The 14,660-nt window shown below is 40.6% G+C and overlaps 1 protein-coding gene across 1 annotated transcript; it reads right to left on the bottom strand.

The window, feature by feature from the left end:
- Positions 1–15: 15 nt before the first annotated feature.
- ppp2r1ba (protein phosphatase 2, regulatory subunit A, beta a) lies at positions 16–10,609 on the bottom strand. Its single transcript, XM_060862696.1, has 15 exons — positions 10,467–10,609; positions 8,064–8,154; positions 7,840–7,940; positions 7,507–7,739; positions 7,011–7,158; positions 6,663–6,818; positions 6,374–6,488; positions 6,210–6,280; positions 4,721–4,855; positions 3,326–3,499; positions 2,965–3,025; positions 2,331–2,485; positions 1,917–2,059; positions 1,696–1,787; positions 16–1,294 (listed from the first exon to the last, which is right to left on the bottom strand). The coding sequence occupies exons 1-15, from the start codon at positions 10,542–10,544 to the stop codon at positions 1,278–1,280; spliced, it is 1,770 nt and encodes a 589-aa protein (XP_060718679.1). The 5' UTR covers positions 10,545–10,609; the 3' UTR covers positions 16–1,277.
- Positions 10,610–14,660: the final 4,051 nt, after the last annotated feature.

Raw genomic sequence — 14,660 nt, 5'->3', positions numbered from 1 at the left:
AAATTGAAAAACAGGTTTTTGTCAGATTCTTTATTGATTCTGCGCTGTTAAATAACAGCGTGAGTTCACGTTCATATAAAACCAAAAGCACATTCTGACGGCAAATCACGATAACGAAAGGGGAACGCGGACCGTTTTCTGAAGCTGAGGAGGAACATTTCACTGGCACGATAGGGAGTGTGCTGCATGAAACAGACTTGACCCATAACATTTATCCTGTTGCTAATGAATCTCTCCTTACTGCAGAGCAAGGTTCACCTTTGAGCAAGGAGGGTCATGCAGAAGCTTAGGAATAAAGGATCAAAGTATTATACAGATCGGTTTAATATAAACACACAAGAGGGACCTTTTATTTTGTGTGTGTGAGAAGACGTTTAGTATGGTTGATGGCACAGAATAGCAGAGAATGTTCTGATTCATACATTGGGAACTATTGTCTTCTGGATTACTGCTACTAGAGGAAAATATTTATAAATGGTCCCTTTTTAAACTATAAGCAGTAAATCTTTTGAAAACTTCTGACAGAGTTGGAATACGGATAGCATGTGGCGTAGTACGGGAACACTTCTACCAATGCGTTGAGGATCCAGGGCTTGAGAATTATTAGCAGTTAAGTGAGACACGGATGCTAAATGCTAACAGCAGTTCTATCAGTCCAGATACTGCCATGCACAGGGCTAGAGGGCTCAAAGCAAGCCATGCAAGCTCAGAATTCACTACTGCCCTTATATGCTTATGCACGGAAACTAGGAAGGGTATAGAGTTATTACTGGGACTTCTAGGTCATTGTCATCATCATAAAGTTCCTCCTAAAAGACAACCAGGAACACAGTCTGGTAAGTATTTGTCACAACAGTTCATTTAGTAGGACGACATCGAAAAAGTGCTGAAAGTGAGGGCAGATTAACACATACAGAAAGGCAAGCTAATTAATTGTCAAGTTACTGTGTAACGATACGGTGTTTGTTTGACAAGTACATCCCACCTCCAACCACCTCCAGACTGCAGTCAGAATGAAGGGTAAGAGCATGAGATTTTCAGGATCATTCGAGGCTGAGAGGAAAAAAAAAAAAAAAAAAAAAGGCAGACAAACAACTCGATTCGAAATAGCGAGAAAAGCACAGCTTCTTCTCCAGCACTTCCATACCGGAGAAACAAAACAGGCCTCCTTTCTTTTAACAGTCCAATGAATGATCCTGGAAAAAGATGATGATGGTGGTGGTGGTGGTGGAGGAGGTGGTGGTCAGCTCGAGATGGGGAGTTTAGCATGGGCTCCATTAAGCCAGGACAAGAACTAAAAAAATTAAAATAAAATACAATAATTAAAAATGACACTTAAATTTAAAAGAAACATGAATTACACTAGAGTTGTTACAGATCTGGCCAAGACAAACAAGCTGAACATTTGTGGCTCGTTTCATTTGTTTGTTTTACATCAGAAGACAAGTAAAATATCAGTAGTGTTATCACAGCCATCAAGCATGTAATGATACCAAAAAGGTTCCTAGTTGGTCCGTGGTGGCTGTGAAGCAACAAAGTAATGTGTATTTATTATTAAATATATTCAGAATTCAAGTACCAAATGAACCTTTTATAGCTGATCGATTGATAGATAAATACATTTGGGGCAAGTATAAAAAAAAAAAAATAATAATACGAATTTCTTTATTCATTGAAATCCGTATTTAAGCCTACCACTTATAGCCTCTTGGGCAAAGTATTTGACGTCGATGTCTTGGTCTGCAGCCAGTTTCTCCAGCACAGGCTTTACCTCAGTCTGCAAAGAGCTGCCAAAAGACAAACAGCAAGTTAGGTGACATTTTAAAACGTGTGACTTCGAAGTCATTTCCAAAAGAAATTTAAAAAAAAAAAAAAACACAACACAAAGAAATGCATTCATGTGCAAGTAGACGTACTTGCTGTCCAGAACAGGACCGATCTTCTGGAGAGACTTAGCCACGTTGAAGCGCACATTAGCCACTTGATCATTGGACATTTTCAGGACCACAGGGAGCATGTGCTTGGTGGTGATCTCCTGACCGCACGCCTCCGATAGAGCCTGAATAAAACACGCGTTAATGCTTACGTAAACCGGCTGTGCGCTGTATCCTGTAAGGGGTTAGTCACTGGGCACTCGGCTGTGGCGATGGCACAATCCGATGAGTCACAAACAGACTACAGGAGAGTGAAGACCTACTCACTTTAAACAGACAACACAGATTCCTAGCACAGAAAAAATATTCATGCACCGCAAAGGTGCGAACGCCTTGGGGCAGTTGCTATAGCAACTAAAGGTGAGTCAGTGAGAGATTGTGGTAGCAAATACGCACGTTGATGCAGAAGAGCGTGGTCATACGATGCAGGTAGTTGGGGTCGTTGGCCATTCCTAGTACTTTGGGTATGATAGTGTTCTGAGCCCATTCTGCACCGAACTTCTCCACCAGCTTCGTCAGGTTGCAGGTGGCTGCCTCTCGGATGGCATATACTGTCGCACACAAGTCAAGTTATGAAGGCAAAGTCTCAAAGCATTGGCCTATCAGCCTCAAATTACGGCCAATCTGTTAACGAAAACCGTAATAGCTAAAGTTTCTGTGAGGGTTTAAACATTTATTTTTTATTTAAAACAGAACCCCGTTTTCCTCACAAAACCTGCCTTGTCACTTGCAAACAGAATGTGTTACTCATTACAATTACATATTTTTGGTAATTGAATGGACTGAAAAAATACTGATAGAGGTCTGTTCGAATAAATAAAGCTCTACAACAGAGTATTTTAATACATTACTAAAGACATGCTTAAAAAGAAAGTCTTTCGAGGTGCTCACTGTGCTAGAATGCTAATATGACAGGAACATAGACCCCATGAGGCATTCGGATATTTAGATAGCCATAAAACAGCAGCCAGAGCTCATTAAATCAAACGGATGTTGATATGTGTTCAGAGGTCATTCGGGGTTTACGTACCATGGTCGACAAGCCACGCCATGCACAGGGAATTCAGTTTCTCGTCAAAGAACTCCACCCCCTGAAGGCACAAGTGATCAGCATCAGTGGCATAATCAACTGGCATTGCAATGAACAGAGAGGTTCAAAATCGTTCAGCTGCCGCACTACAATCAAGCTTGGCCAAAGACTAGTCTTAATCAGGTCAGGCGGTGATGTCTGCAGGCCATCTCATGTGTATGTGCATGATTGTTTCTTGTCAGTTAGCATAAATCACCGTTAATGTCACCATTAATGGTAAATGACTGCATAAAATAAACCTAAAAATGCAGTAGACACTGAGGAATCTGTGTTAGTCGTCATCAGAGAAACCGAGACTCACCAGCTGGCCTGCCAGTAGAGGCATGTATTCAATGATGGCCAGCCGCACCCTCCACTTGGCATCTTCTGCGAGCTCTACAATAGCAGGGAGGAGAGATTGGGACAGCTGGCGGATCCCGATGACCTCGTTCACACAGTCCAGATTAGAGATTATGTTCAGACGCACTTCTGGACACTGGAAGAGAGGGAAAAGGATGCGTCATCTCTGGCTGTAAAAAAAATAACCTGAGTGAATGGGTATGTTCAAAGACTCGGTTAAGGAGGACAGGTACAATGCGAACACTTCGGTGGGCAATAAAAGATGAAACAAGAGAAAACTGCAGCACTCATCCATTCATCCCTCACTTCAAGGCTCCCTGCAGGCCTGTGGGATCAAAGTGGCCAGTTATACAGGATGCTCATCTGCGGTTAAAAGATGACGCAGATCTCCTCATTGAGGTCTGGTCTAGGGCATCGACACACACACACACACACACACACACAGACAGAGACACACACAGACAGAGACACACACACACACAGACAGAGACACACACACACACACAGACAGAGACACACACACACACACACACACACAGACAGACACACACACACACACACAGACAGAGACACACACACACACACACACAGACAGAGACACACACACACACACACAGACAGAGACACACACACACACAGACAGAGACACACACACACACAGACAGAGACACACACACACAGACAGAGACACACACACACAGACAGAGACACACACACACACAGACAGAGACACACAGACAGAGACACACAGACAGAGACACACAGACAGAGACACACAGACAGACACACAGACAGAGACACACAGACAGAGACACACACAGACACACACACAGACACACACACAGACACACACACAGACACACACACACACAGACACACAGACACACAGACACACAGACAGACACACACAGACACACACAGACACACACAGACAGACACACACAGACAGACACACACAGACAGACACACACAGACAGACACACACACAGACAGACACACACAGACACACACACACAGACACACACACACAGACACACACACACAGACACACACACACAGACACACACACACAGACACACACACACAGACACACACACACAGACACACACACACAGACACACACACACAGACACACACACACAGACACACACACACAGACACACACACACAGACACACACACACAGACACACACACACAGACACACACACACAGACACACACACACAGACACACACACACAGACACACACACACAGACACACACACACAGACACACACACACAGACACACACACACAGACACACACACACACACAGACACACACACAAAGCTGTAAAACTCTAATCTGAAGTCTTTACCTCATCTTTGAGCTGGGCCAGAAAGAGAGGAAGCAGGTGCTCGATGGTGTTGTCCTTGCCCAGAATGGTCGACAAACCCATGATCACTGAAGCCAGAGCCGATTTGACGTGCTGATTTGTGTCTGAAACCAGTTCCTACAGACATGCGCTAAGTGTTAACGAAATATGACAGCTGTAAAATCGAACATTCACATCACCCACATCTCAAGCCACATCAGTAATCAGGACTAAATTAAATAATACCCCTGCAATTAGACGTGTTCGGGATTTAATTGAAATTATAGAGGACACCGGACCACAGCCCACGTTAAAGGGGCGGCAGGGAAGCTGCAAAGCCGTTTAGCAACGACGCATTTAGTTCAGGTTTGTTCAAACTTTAGAGATGAGTGCAATTCATATTATTACCCCTTTTATGTAATCCCAAGAGTCTTATTTTTTATGTTCAGCTTCACATTTAACAGCTATCGCGATGATGAATCATCCAGCCAGCCTGTGCATCCTTTAATCCCTTTTAGGAATTAAACTGAAACATCATAATCACTCTGACACAATGGGTTAAGCCAAGTCCATGCTGCAGAAGGAATGCTTCTAAGGAGAGACCTAAATTAACTTCACACTATTTCACAACTCTAGAATGTCCTTGATGGCGTTTGATTAACAAAGAAGCAAGAAAACAAAATGGATTTTACTCAGGATTGGAGAGAAACACTAAATTGTCTCTCATGTAAAGCTTCATTGTGACAATATCTATTGAGAAATGTGCTATTCGGATAAACACAAAAGCACTGAACTGATCACAGGTGGTTGTCAGAAGTAAATACCAACACCAACATACCGGTGAAGATAAGTAAGGCGACAGTAAGGCTACTGCTGCAGGACTTGAAATCATATCTGCCAAATCCTCATTCTGTTAATCCGAAGTTCAAGGTTACGGCACCAGTGACCAGGCTAATTTGATCTCGTTTACGTCTTAGACACTTTAACCAAGGACAGCTGCTGAGTCAGATGTTAGCTGTTACTCTGTGTCAGGAGACTCTGAATAGGACATCTGAGCTGTCAATCACCGTATAAGAGCTACAGTTCAGTTCAGTTCACTTTATTTATAAAGCACATTTAAAACAGCCACAGGACTGACCAATAATAATAATAATAATAATAAAAATAAATAAATAAATGAATGAATGAATGAATGAATGAATGAATGAATGAATAAATAAATAAATAAATAAATACATAGAAAAATAAGAAAAAAAAATGATATTAAGACAGGAGAAATAATAAAAAGCGAAATAGAATTGAACAATGCAAAAATACACACTGAAGCACTAAAACAAGCAATAATAGAACAATTAGAAACAGTAAGAAGAGAATCAAAAGGAAAACTATAGAAATATAGCTACACACAAAAATAGGTTTAATTTCGTAGCCCATAGCCTACAGAGACTTTAGTCTAGTGACCCAGACACTGGTGATTGGATGAGTAATGTACCTTGACACAGGGCAGAATGTGATTCATGATGATCGTCTCTCGGCTGTCTTCTGGTAAATTCTCGCAGAATTCTAATGACCAAAGTATAAAATACAGTAAAGTGAAACAAAACAGTCTAATGCACAAATGTTGGTAACTAACAGTTCCAAGTGAAGGAACCATACCTTTGACCTTATTGGCAGCAGCGGCACGTACTTCAGCCTCACAGTCTTTGAGAAGGTTCTGGAAAGCTGGCACGAGGTCGTTCTTTGTGATTTCTGGACCGACTGCCTTTTGTAACTACAAGCAGCAAGAAATATAGATGTTTACATAATCGGTTACAATAACAGAGAAATTACAGAGAGATCAGTTCTGCGTATTAAATTCAAGACATGTACATTAAAATTTGACCTTTATTCATCAACCCCTTATTTTAATCAGGAATCTAAAGACGGTGATTACTTTCACGCTCACCTCTGAGAACTTGTCTGCCACCATATAGCGAACCCTCCAGGACTTGTCCTCGGCGGCTTGCCTCAGAGTGGGCATGACCAGAGACTCCAGATCCTCCTGGGGCAGCAGGGTGGCAATGCTGACACATGCCTCCACAGCCAGGAGACGCACAGAGTCCTGCAGGACGCATTCATAAGGAAAACAATCACATATTTACAAAATCAGTGGAATGATCACTGAGCTTGCTTTTGTCTTCAAGAGTTTCAACCAAGTCAGCCTACATTTTACAAATAGCGGGAACTTCACACGTACAAAGACGAACATTTAAAAGACACACTCAATGTTTTATTACGTGACTGATAAACTCACCTGCTCGTCAGAAGCCAGTGCAGTGAACAGAGAGATGATGTCGCTCTTGACATAATCCAGCTCCAACACTTTGGCAAACTCTCCCAGCTTAGATGCAGCAGCACGACGGACCATTGGAGTATCATCAGAGCAAAGGTTACGAAAGTGCCTGAAAGAACAGTTTTAAATCATTATGTCTTTAATTCTTGAAAGCGGTTATATACATTATAGTGAAGGATCAAAATCTGAATCTTTGTAGTCGTTCGTTTGAATACGCCATTGATCTGTTTAGGAAACCAGTCAGACTAGGACTGAATATTTTTACAGTCGTATCTTAATAATTAGACTATAAAAATATTATATTACTTTCCTACAATAACAATAATCACAAAAAACTTAGTTAATGTTCTGATAATTGTCTAAAACATTATCGATCAGATTAAACCTACTGGTAAAACCCCACCATGAAGGATAATTAAATCATTTAAAAAAGAATAATAAAATCCTAGAGACTGACTGGCGAATCTCGGCTTTGACGGTGCTGGAGACCCGTGGGTAGCAGACGCTGAAGAGTCCACAAGCTGAAGTGCGAGAAGTGAACCAGTCACCACTGGCCAGGCGTTTTACCAGGGGCTCGAAGTGCACTTCCAGGTCCACAGGTGAGTGCTCATGGGAGATCTTCCGTAGTGATTCCACGGCTCTGTCCCTCACCACGGTCTCCTCAACTGTGGCCAGGCTCTCCAATGGTGGCTGAGGACATGAGAGGAAAGTGTTGATGGCTATAATGAATTATTCAATAAATCAGAAGAGCTTTCATCACAGAAAGAAATAGATCTGTTTTGGCACCTACAAGGAGACAGTGCACGTAATCAGGGCCTCCGACCAGCATGGTGAAGTTTCCCAGCTGTTCAGCAAGAGCAAGGAGAACTTCATCCTCATCGTAAATAGTATCTAGAATATAAAGCATATTTAAGTGTCATACTAAAAAGTGCATTTTGCTTCATGGTAAACACACTAGTTATATAAAACCTCAAACAAACCCGAGTGAGAAATTACAAAATAGCAACAACTTACCTGTGAGGAAAGGGAGCAGTTCAGTACGTGTCCTCTCAACACCCAAAGCCAGTGCGATGGTGGAGAGCTTCTTAATGCTGTTCAGCCGCAACTGTTTTAAAAACAGGTTACAGATGTATGAAATTGCTGAATGAAATGACTCATAATTCATTTCCTGAAGCATAAAGGCTCACTGCGACATCTGAAGGGACAATTTTCATTACATCAGGAAAAACCTTTAGAACTGATCAAAAAATGACAACCTTTTTTTTATGGTGACTGTGTAGTGAGCAGGAGTGTTAAATGACAGCTTTACTCTGGATATCGCTTGGTAACCTCTATATTTCCACATACATTCTGATTCAAAAAATTAATAATATAATAATACTAAATCATCTCTAAAGTCACTCAGACAAAATAGTGCAACTCAAAAAGTCCCTTGAATTTTTTTATGATGCTACCAATCCATGAGGGAGAAAAGGCTCCCTCCAGCTGACTGCCTCTTTCCAAAGTGTTGCTCACGCTGCATAATATATCTGGAGGAAAGTGCTACCTGAAACCTTCAGCAAGCTCACAGACAGCTATGATTGCCTTTTATTGCAGTGACTGAGAGAGTGGAGAGAGAGAGAGAGAGAGCATGTCACCCCTCGCAAAGACGTGTGAAATTGTGTGGAACATGCCGTCATCATATCTTGCTCCCTAACTAGTGCACAACTGACGGTAGTATAATCTGAGCGAGGCGTTAGCATGAACATACACATGTTTTCTGACAATTAAAACATCTGGCCTAATAGCCATAGTTGATCTCTACCTGCGAATCCTAATACAGTCATGAATTTTCCCAAGCCCAACTCCCTACCAGACAGAATAGCTAATTGTGCTCTTTTGGACGCCTGGCAAATGCATCATTAGGTTTTGAACACGCAATCTCGATCATAAACTAATAACACAAAATCTGCTTTCTGAGATAACGATTTATCAAACAATTCTGTAACAAAAGTGCCTCTAAAAAGCAAGGAAACCCTGAGTAAGTTGTATGTCATGAAAATATCTTGAAAATAATGTATTGTGAGATGACATTTTGGCCATGTTTTCCACCCTGAACTTCTGGATCACGAGTGAAGCTGAGATGTCACCATTGACAGCATCACATGTACACGAAAGCCTGAATATTACATGTTCATGGCATGGATTTGACAAGTAAACGACACCAATAGAACATCACTGTTAAGTAAGAAAACCACTTCGTGTTTGGTTGATGGTGGAAAACCTTGATTCGTTTCCTCCGGGTGGATTGACGAGCTCTACGCAAGTGTGATTTATTATCTCTAAAGTCTGCAAAAGTTTGTAGATTTGTGTTTATGAACTCTGATTATGAACTACAGCTCCGTTTATGTACCAGCTCCGATTGTCTTCCGTGCCATGAAGATTTTGGACCTTCGCTGATTTGAGGCCGACTCTCTGAGGATCCTGAGGCATCTAGAGATCTAGCAGCTCCAGTTAGACTCTGCTATACTAAAGAGAAGATGCCAACTCCATGTGGACAACAATCTCATCAATACACAATTGTCAGACTGTATATATATTTATAATCACACCCTCCAGTGTCACCCATATGAGGATAAGGTTCCCCTTGGAGTCTGGTTCCTCTCAAAGTTCCTTCCTTTACCATCTAAGGGAGTTTTTCCTCCTCACAGTCACCTCAGACATAAATACAAACACATTTGAATATATCTAATATTAATCTTGACTTGTGTATCCTATTGGTAAGACACACCAGGCACGTCTGTACACGATTTGCACTATTCAGACCTACAGATTTGTGTGTATAGATTAGAGATGGGTTGGTTGTTTTGCTGATGCATGCCTCTGTCCTGATGATGAAACTGCGACATCAAGCTCTGCAGTGATTCAGTGGCTTCCTATAAACTCTATTATTCTGGGTATAGATCGAGATTTTCTCTCAGGTGCTCATTTATAAGATATTGCATCAGTCACATTTATAATTCAAAATGTAAACGTGAGCTTAGTTACCTTCCAAACAAACAAGTTATTTCTTTTTACAAATACGATTGAGACAACGTATAGTTAAAGACTGTGGTTTTAGAAGAAAATAAAATGTAGAAATAATGTATTTATTATAATTTATGTTGTTCAGGAGTCACCTATGCAGTTATGTAAACAGGTTGTATTTAGTTGCTAGCTAACGCGCTAAATTAGCATTAAGCTAATGCGCTAGATTAGCATTAGGCTAACGCGCTAAATTAGCATTAAGCTAAGGCGCTAAATCATAGATATCTATGGCGCTAAATTAGCAGTAAGCTAACCGGCTCATTAGCTAGCTCAGAGGAAACCCAGTTATCCTGTTATTTATTTCACTTACGTGCACTAAAATATATATTGTAACTATTACAAATGCTTTACCTGAACGTCTTCATTTCTTAATTCATCAATAAGCACCGCAATGGGGTAAAGAGAATCATCACCGTCGGCACCCGCCATCTTGTATTATGGTTGTTATGGCCGGTTCGTGCTACGGGGTTTCCACACAGGGGCGTCGCACAGTCCCGCATTCTACCGCACTAAAAAGTATATAAAAGTAGTACGTAAGCGATGGGGCTCTACATTATGTAGTACGGTAGTGTGTAAGTAGTCAGCTAAAGAAGTGTGCTAGTGTTTCAGCACAGCATAATATCCAAACTCGTTCTTTGCCTCAGATGTGTGAGGTCTTGGTTTTGGGTGTATAACAAGAAACAGGTCAATACGTAAAGAGTAAAACACTTGCGAGTGTGAGTGTGTGATGTTCTAGAAACCAACCAGACTTTTCCCAATAACAACAAGGTTGTTGTTAGCGAACGTCAGCAATTTCCCATCCCTTTGATTGTACTTCTTATCCATTTATAGTTACATTTAATGTTCTGAAACACAATAAGCAGGAGTCGCCCCACCTCTCACACCAACCTGTCTATCTCCTCTTTCTCGACTTTGACTCTCTATCTCTTCTCTCTTGACGAGCCGATCTCCCCTTCAGCCACAGCTCGCAACCTTGGGGTAACCATGGACAATCAACTGTACTTTTCCTCTCATGTTGCTTATGTGACTCGCTTGTGTCCACACAGGCTGCTCAGGTACTTGTTCAGTCTCTTGTCAAGACTGGGCTACTGCAACACACTGCTGGCAGGTCTACCTACGAACGCAATTCGTGCTCTGCAAATGATCCAAAATGCACTGCTTGTTTTCAACCCGCCTAAGTTCTCCACACCACCACACTGCAGCGATCCCTCCACTGGCCTCCGGTAGCTGCATGCATCAGATTCAAAACACTGATGCTGGCCTACAAAGCCAAAAACGGACCATCTCCCTCTTACCTCAAAGCCCTCATCACTCCTCGCACTACACCTCTCGTCCTCAGAGCTACCAGCACTGCTCCACTGGTTCCGCCATTTCTCAGGTTAAGAGGCAAGTATACAACAAGACTCTTTTCTTTTCTGGCACCAAGGTGGTAGAATGAACTTCCCCTAGGGGTCCGGACAGCTGAGTCACTGGATATTTTCAAACGACGGTTGAAGACCTACTTATTCATGAAACACTTCAACTAGCACTTCCTTTCCTGTTTGTTGCATATATGTTTATAAAAACCAAAAAACAATGATTTAGACTCATGGTATCTTAAGTATGTAACCTAGTAAACCACAGTTAATGTATCCAGTGATAGAGACTTCAGCACTTCTGTGCATCACTCTGGATAAGTGCCAAATGCTGTAAATGTAAATGTAAATGTAAGATGCACCTTGATATGATGCAGTGATACCAGGATGTGCATGGGTCGCTGTCCTACTGACGTTAACTCTTTCACTTTCAGTAACCATTCTATTTTAATTAGGACCATAGTGAGTCCACAACGTGGTCCGTCCATCACACACTCATTCACACACATGGAAAGTAAACACTGGAGAATCCTTATAAAAGTTAAATGCATCCCTCTATTTATCATTATAAAAGGCATCATCGTATAAAAAATAAATAAATAAAAGATTTCAAAACTCTATTTATGTGGCAAACAAGTCTCTGTGAATGAGCAATTCTGCTATTATATTGTTTTATGCCTCTATTTTACAAACTGAACAGGCTTTTTCAGGTTTACAGCTTTTACTCACACACAGAATGTTCATTCAGTTCAAAGGCTGTTGCTTGTATATTCAGGATTAATTGCATAAGAAACATTACACGCATGCGATTAGTTATCTCAATATTATGCCACAAATCAGCTGGTTCTGCAGCTGAAACCGTGATCTGCACCTGAACACATCACAGACCCATTGAAATCCAATAAAATATCCTGCTGCATGAACAAAATATGCATGGGCCATCTGTCACACCATTCATTTGCTAATTCATGCTTCGTTATTCAGATTACCGTACCATCTTTCACAAGAATACCTTTTTTTAATAATCACCACATTATTACACACGGCTCTAGTATGACCTAGTGTTTGTCCAGATGCTTATATTTATGCTTATATTAGTGAATTGTCAAAGAAGAGACTAAGAAATGAAGATCTCTGTTGCTGGTGATGCTTACATAGGCGCACAAACTTAATGTCATTAAGTGAAGTCATCAAGAAGCTTTTATTGTCATTTCAACCATATATAGCTGACGCAGTACAAGGTGGAATGAAACAAGGTTTCTCCAGGACCATGGTGCTACATAAAACAACACAGAGCTATGGACTTAAGTCCTAGCCAAATAAAGTGCACCAATGGGAGACAAATCTTATAACACACAAGCAGAAAGTACTGTACGGCTTGGACATATTTCTAACAAGGGACGCCCATGTATCAATGAAAGGGAATAAAGCAAACTAGCTAAACCCTACCTCACAAATAACAAGGGGATGCATTGCTACTATTTCACAAGATAAAATATATATATATATATATATATATATATATATATATATATATATATATATATATATATATATATGTATATAAGGATTCAAAGATCATTTTGAAAAACTGTAATTTACACTATTTTCATGCAACTTCATATTTTTCTAGCCCAGTTCAAGCTCCGCCCCTTTTCCTTATAAGCCATAAATACGCTATGGTTGGGGTTAATTGTAATTTGTGACCAGAACAGCAAAATTGTATGACATGAGTAAATCTTGTGTGTATGTTAAAAAAAAAAATGTATGTTGTATGTTTTTCCCTGAGATTATAACGTATCATGAGCATCGATTTAATAGAAACTGGTTGGATTGATAGGTCTTAAAAGCTTATAGTATGCTAGTGTTTACTCTCTTTCAGCTGAGCTAGCTATTGGATGAGAATTTATTTTAAAAAAATAAAATTAATAATAATAATAATACGTGTTGTCAATTTGCCTTGCAACCAGTAGGGGCACCAAAAACTGCTCCTTCAACTCTCCTGAATAATGAGTGTCATATATACAGTAAACAGCCAGATTACAGTTTTAATGCGTTGATAATTCCGGTTACTTGTGCTGATGCATGTTGGCAGGTGGCTGATCCTGAGTGGTAAATAAAGCCGAGGCAACACATTTAAATCGCCTCGATTCTAATGCTAATCAAAGCACTGGACAAATGACCTACTAATACCATATAATACTGAACTTGGTAACCTCTGGTATGCAGTGACATCTAGATGCAGCTTTACAATGAATAAAAAAAGCTTTTTTCTATAATGCAAAACTTTAATGCTATGTTCTAGAATCTTACATCTATTTTAGAATAATTATCCTGTCCTTCCTACTCTGTGTACCTTCGAGATAATCTCCCGTAAACCTGAGCTGACAAAAATCATATCTTGAATACATTAAGCATTCACGAAAACATCTGGAATGCATCTTGGCCCCTCAGGACATCCAGCTGTGCATAGAGCGAACAGACCATACAGGAATTGTAGAACGAGATCACTTCAGAGTTGCACCAAAGGAAACATTTGACCTCGTTTCTTTGGGGTATGAAACATCTGTCGAGAACGTCTGTCAGCAGTTAATAAGGTTCGCAATAACAAAAAAGAGGAGAGAAGGACCCGAGGGGGGAAAAAAAGGGGGGGGAGAGAAAATGATTCGTATTACAAAGGAGCTCCTGCGTCACCAGCGGTAGCATCAATGCCAGGATTTAAAAAGGATCAGAGTTCTCTGTGGTGTCACTGGGACACACAAACACCCTCAAGGTCTGTACATGTTTAGTGAAACCAACCTTTTATGCTTGTGCAGGTTTTGCACAACTGGAAGAACATGTTCCTTTGTGACTAGAACAGTAGTGAATCATTTCAAGATAAAAGCACTAATACTGGAGACTCCTAATAAAAATCTCCATCATCATCATCATCATCATCATCATCAATTGGGGACTGACTTCACTTAGTCACTCAGTCTCATGAACAAGAATTGATGTTAATGCAAACTAATTCAGAGTGACTGTAATTATCTTAAGTTAAGACTGACTTTAATTCTAGATTTAAATTCCAGGAGATAATGACGGTAAACTCTGTGATTGTAAGTAGTATGGAAAAAAAAACAACACACAAATCTGCAGGTGCACATTATATTGTTATATTCTCTATAAATAAAAGTCTCTGGTCACCACG

Source organism: Tachysurus vachellii, chromosome 26 (genome assembly GCF_030014155.1).
Source record: "Tachysurus vachellii isolate PV-2020 chromosome 26, HZAU_Pvac_v1, whole genome shotgun sequence".
Taxonomy (NCBI): Eukaryota; Metazoa; Chordata; class Actinopteri; order Siluriformes; family Bagridae; genus Tachysurus; species Tachysurus vachellii.
This window is presented reverse-complemented; position numbering and strand designations above follow the sequence as displayed.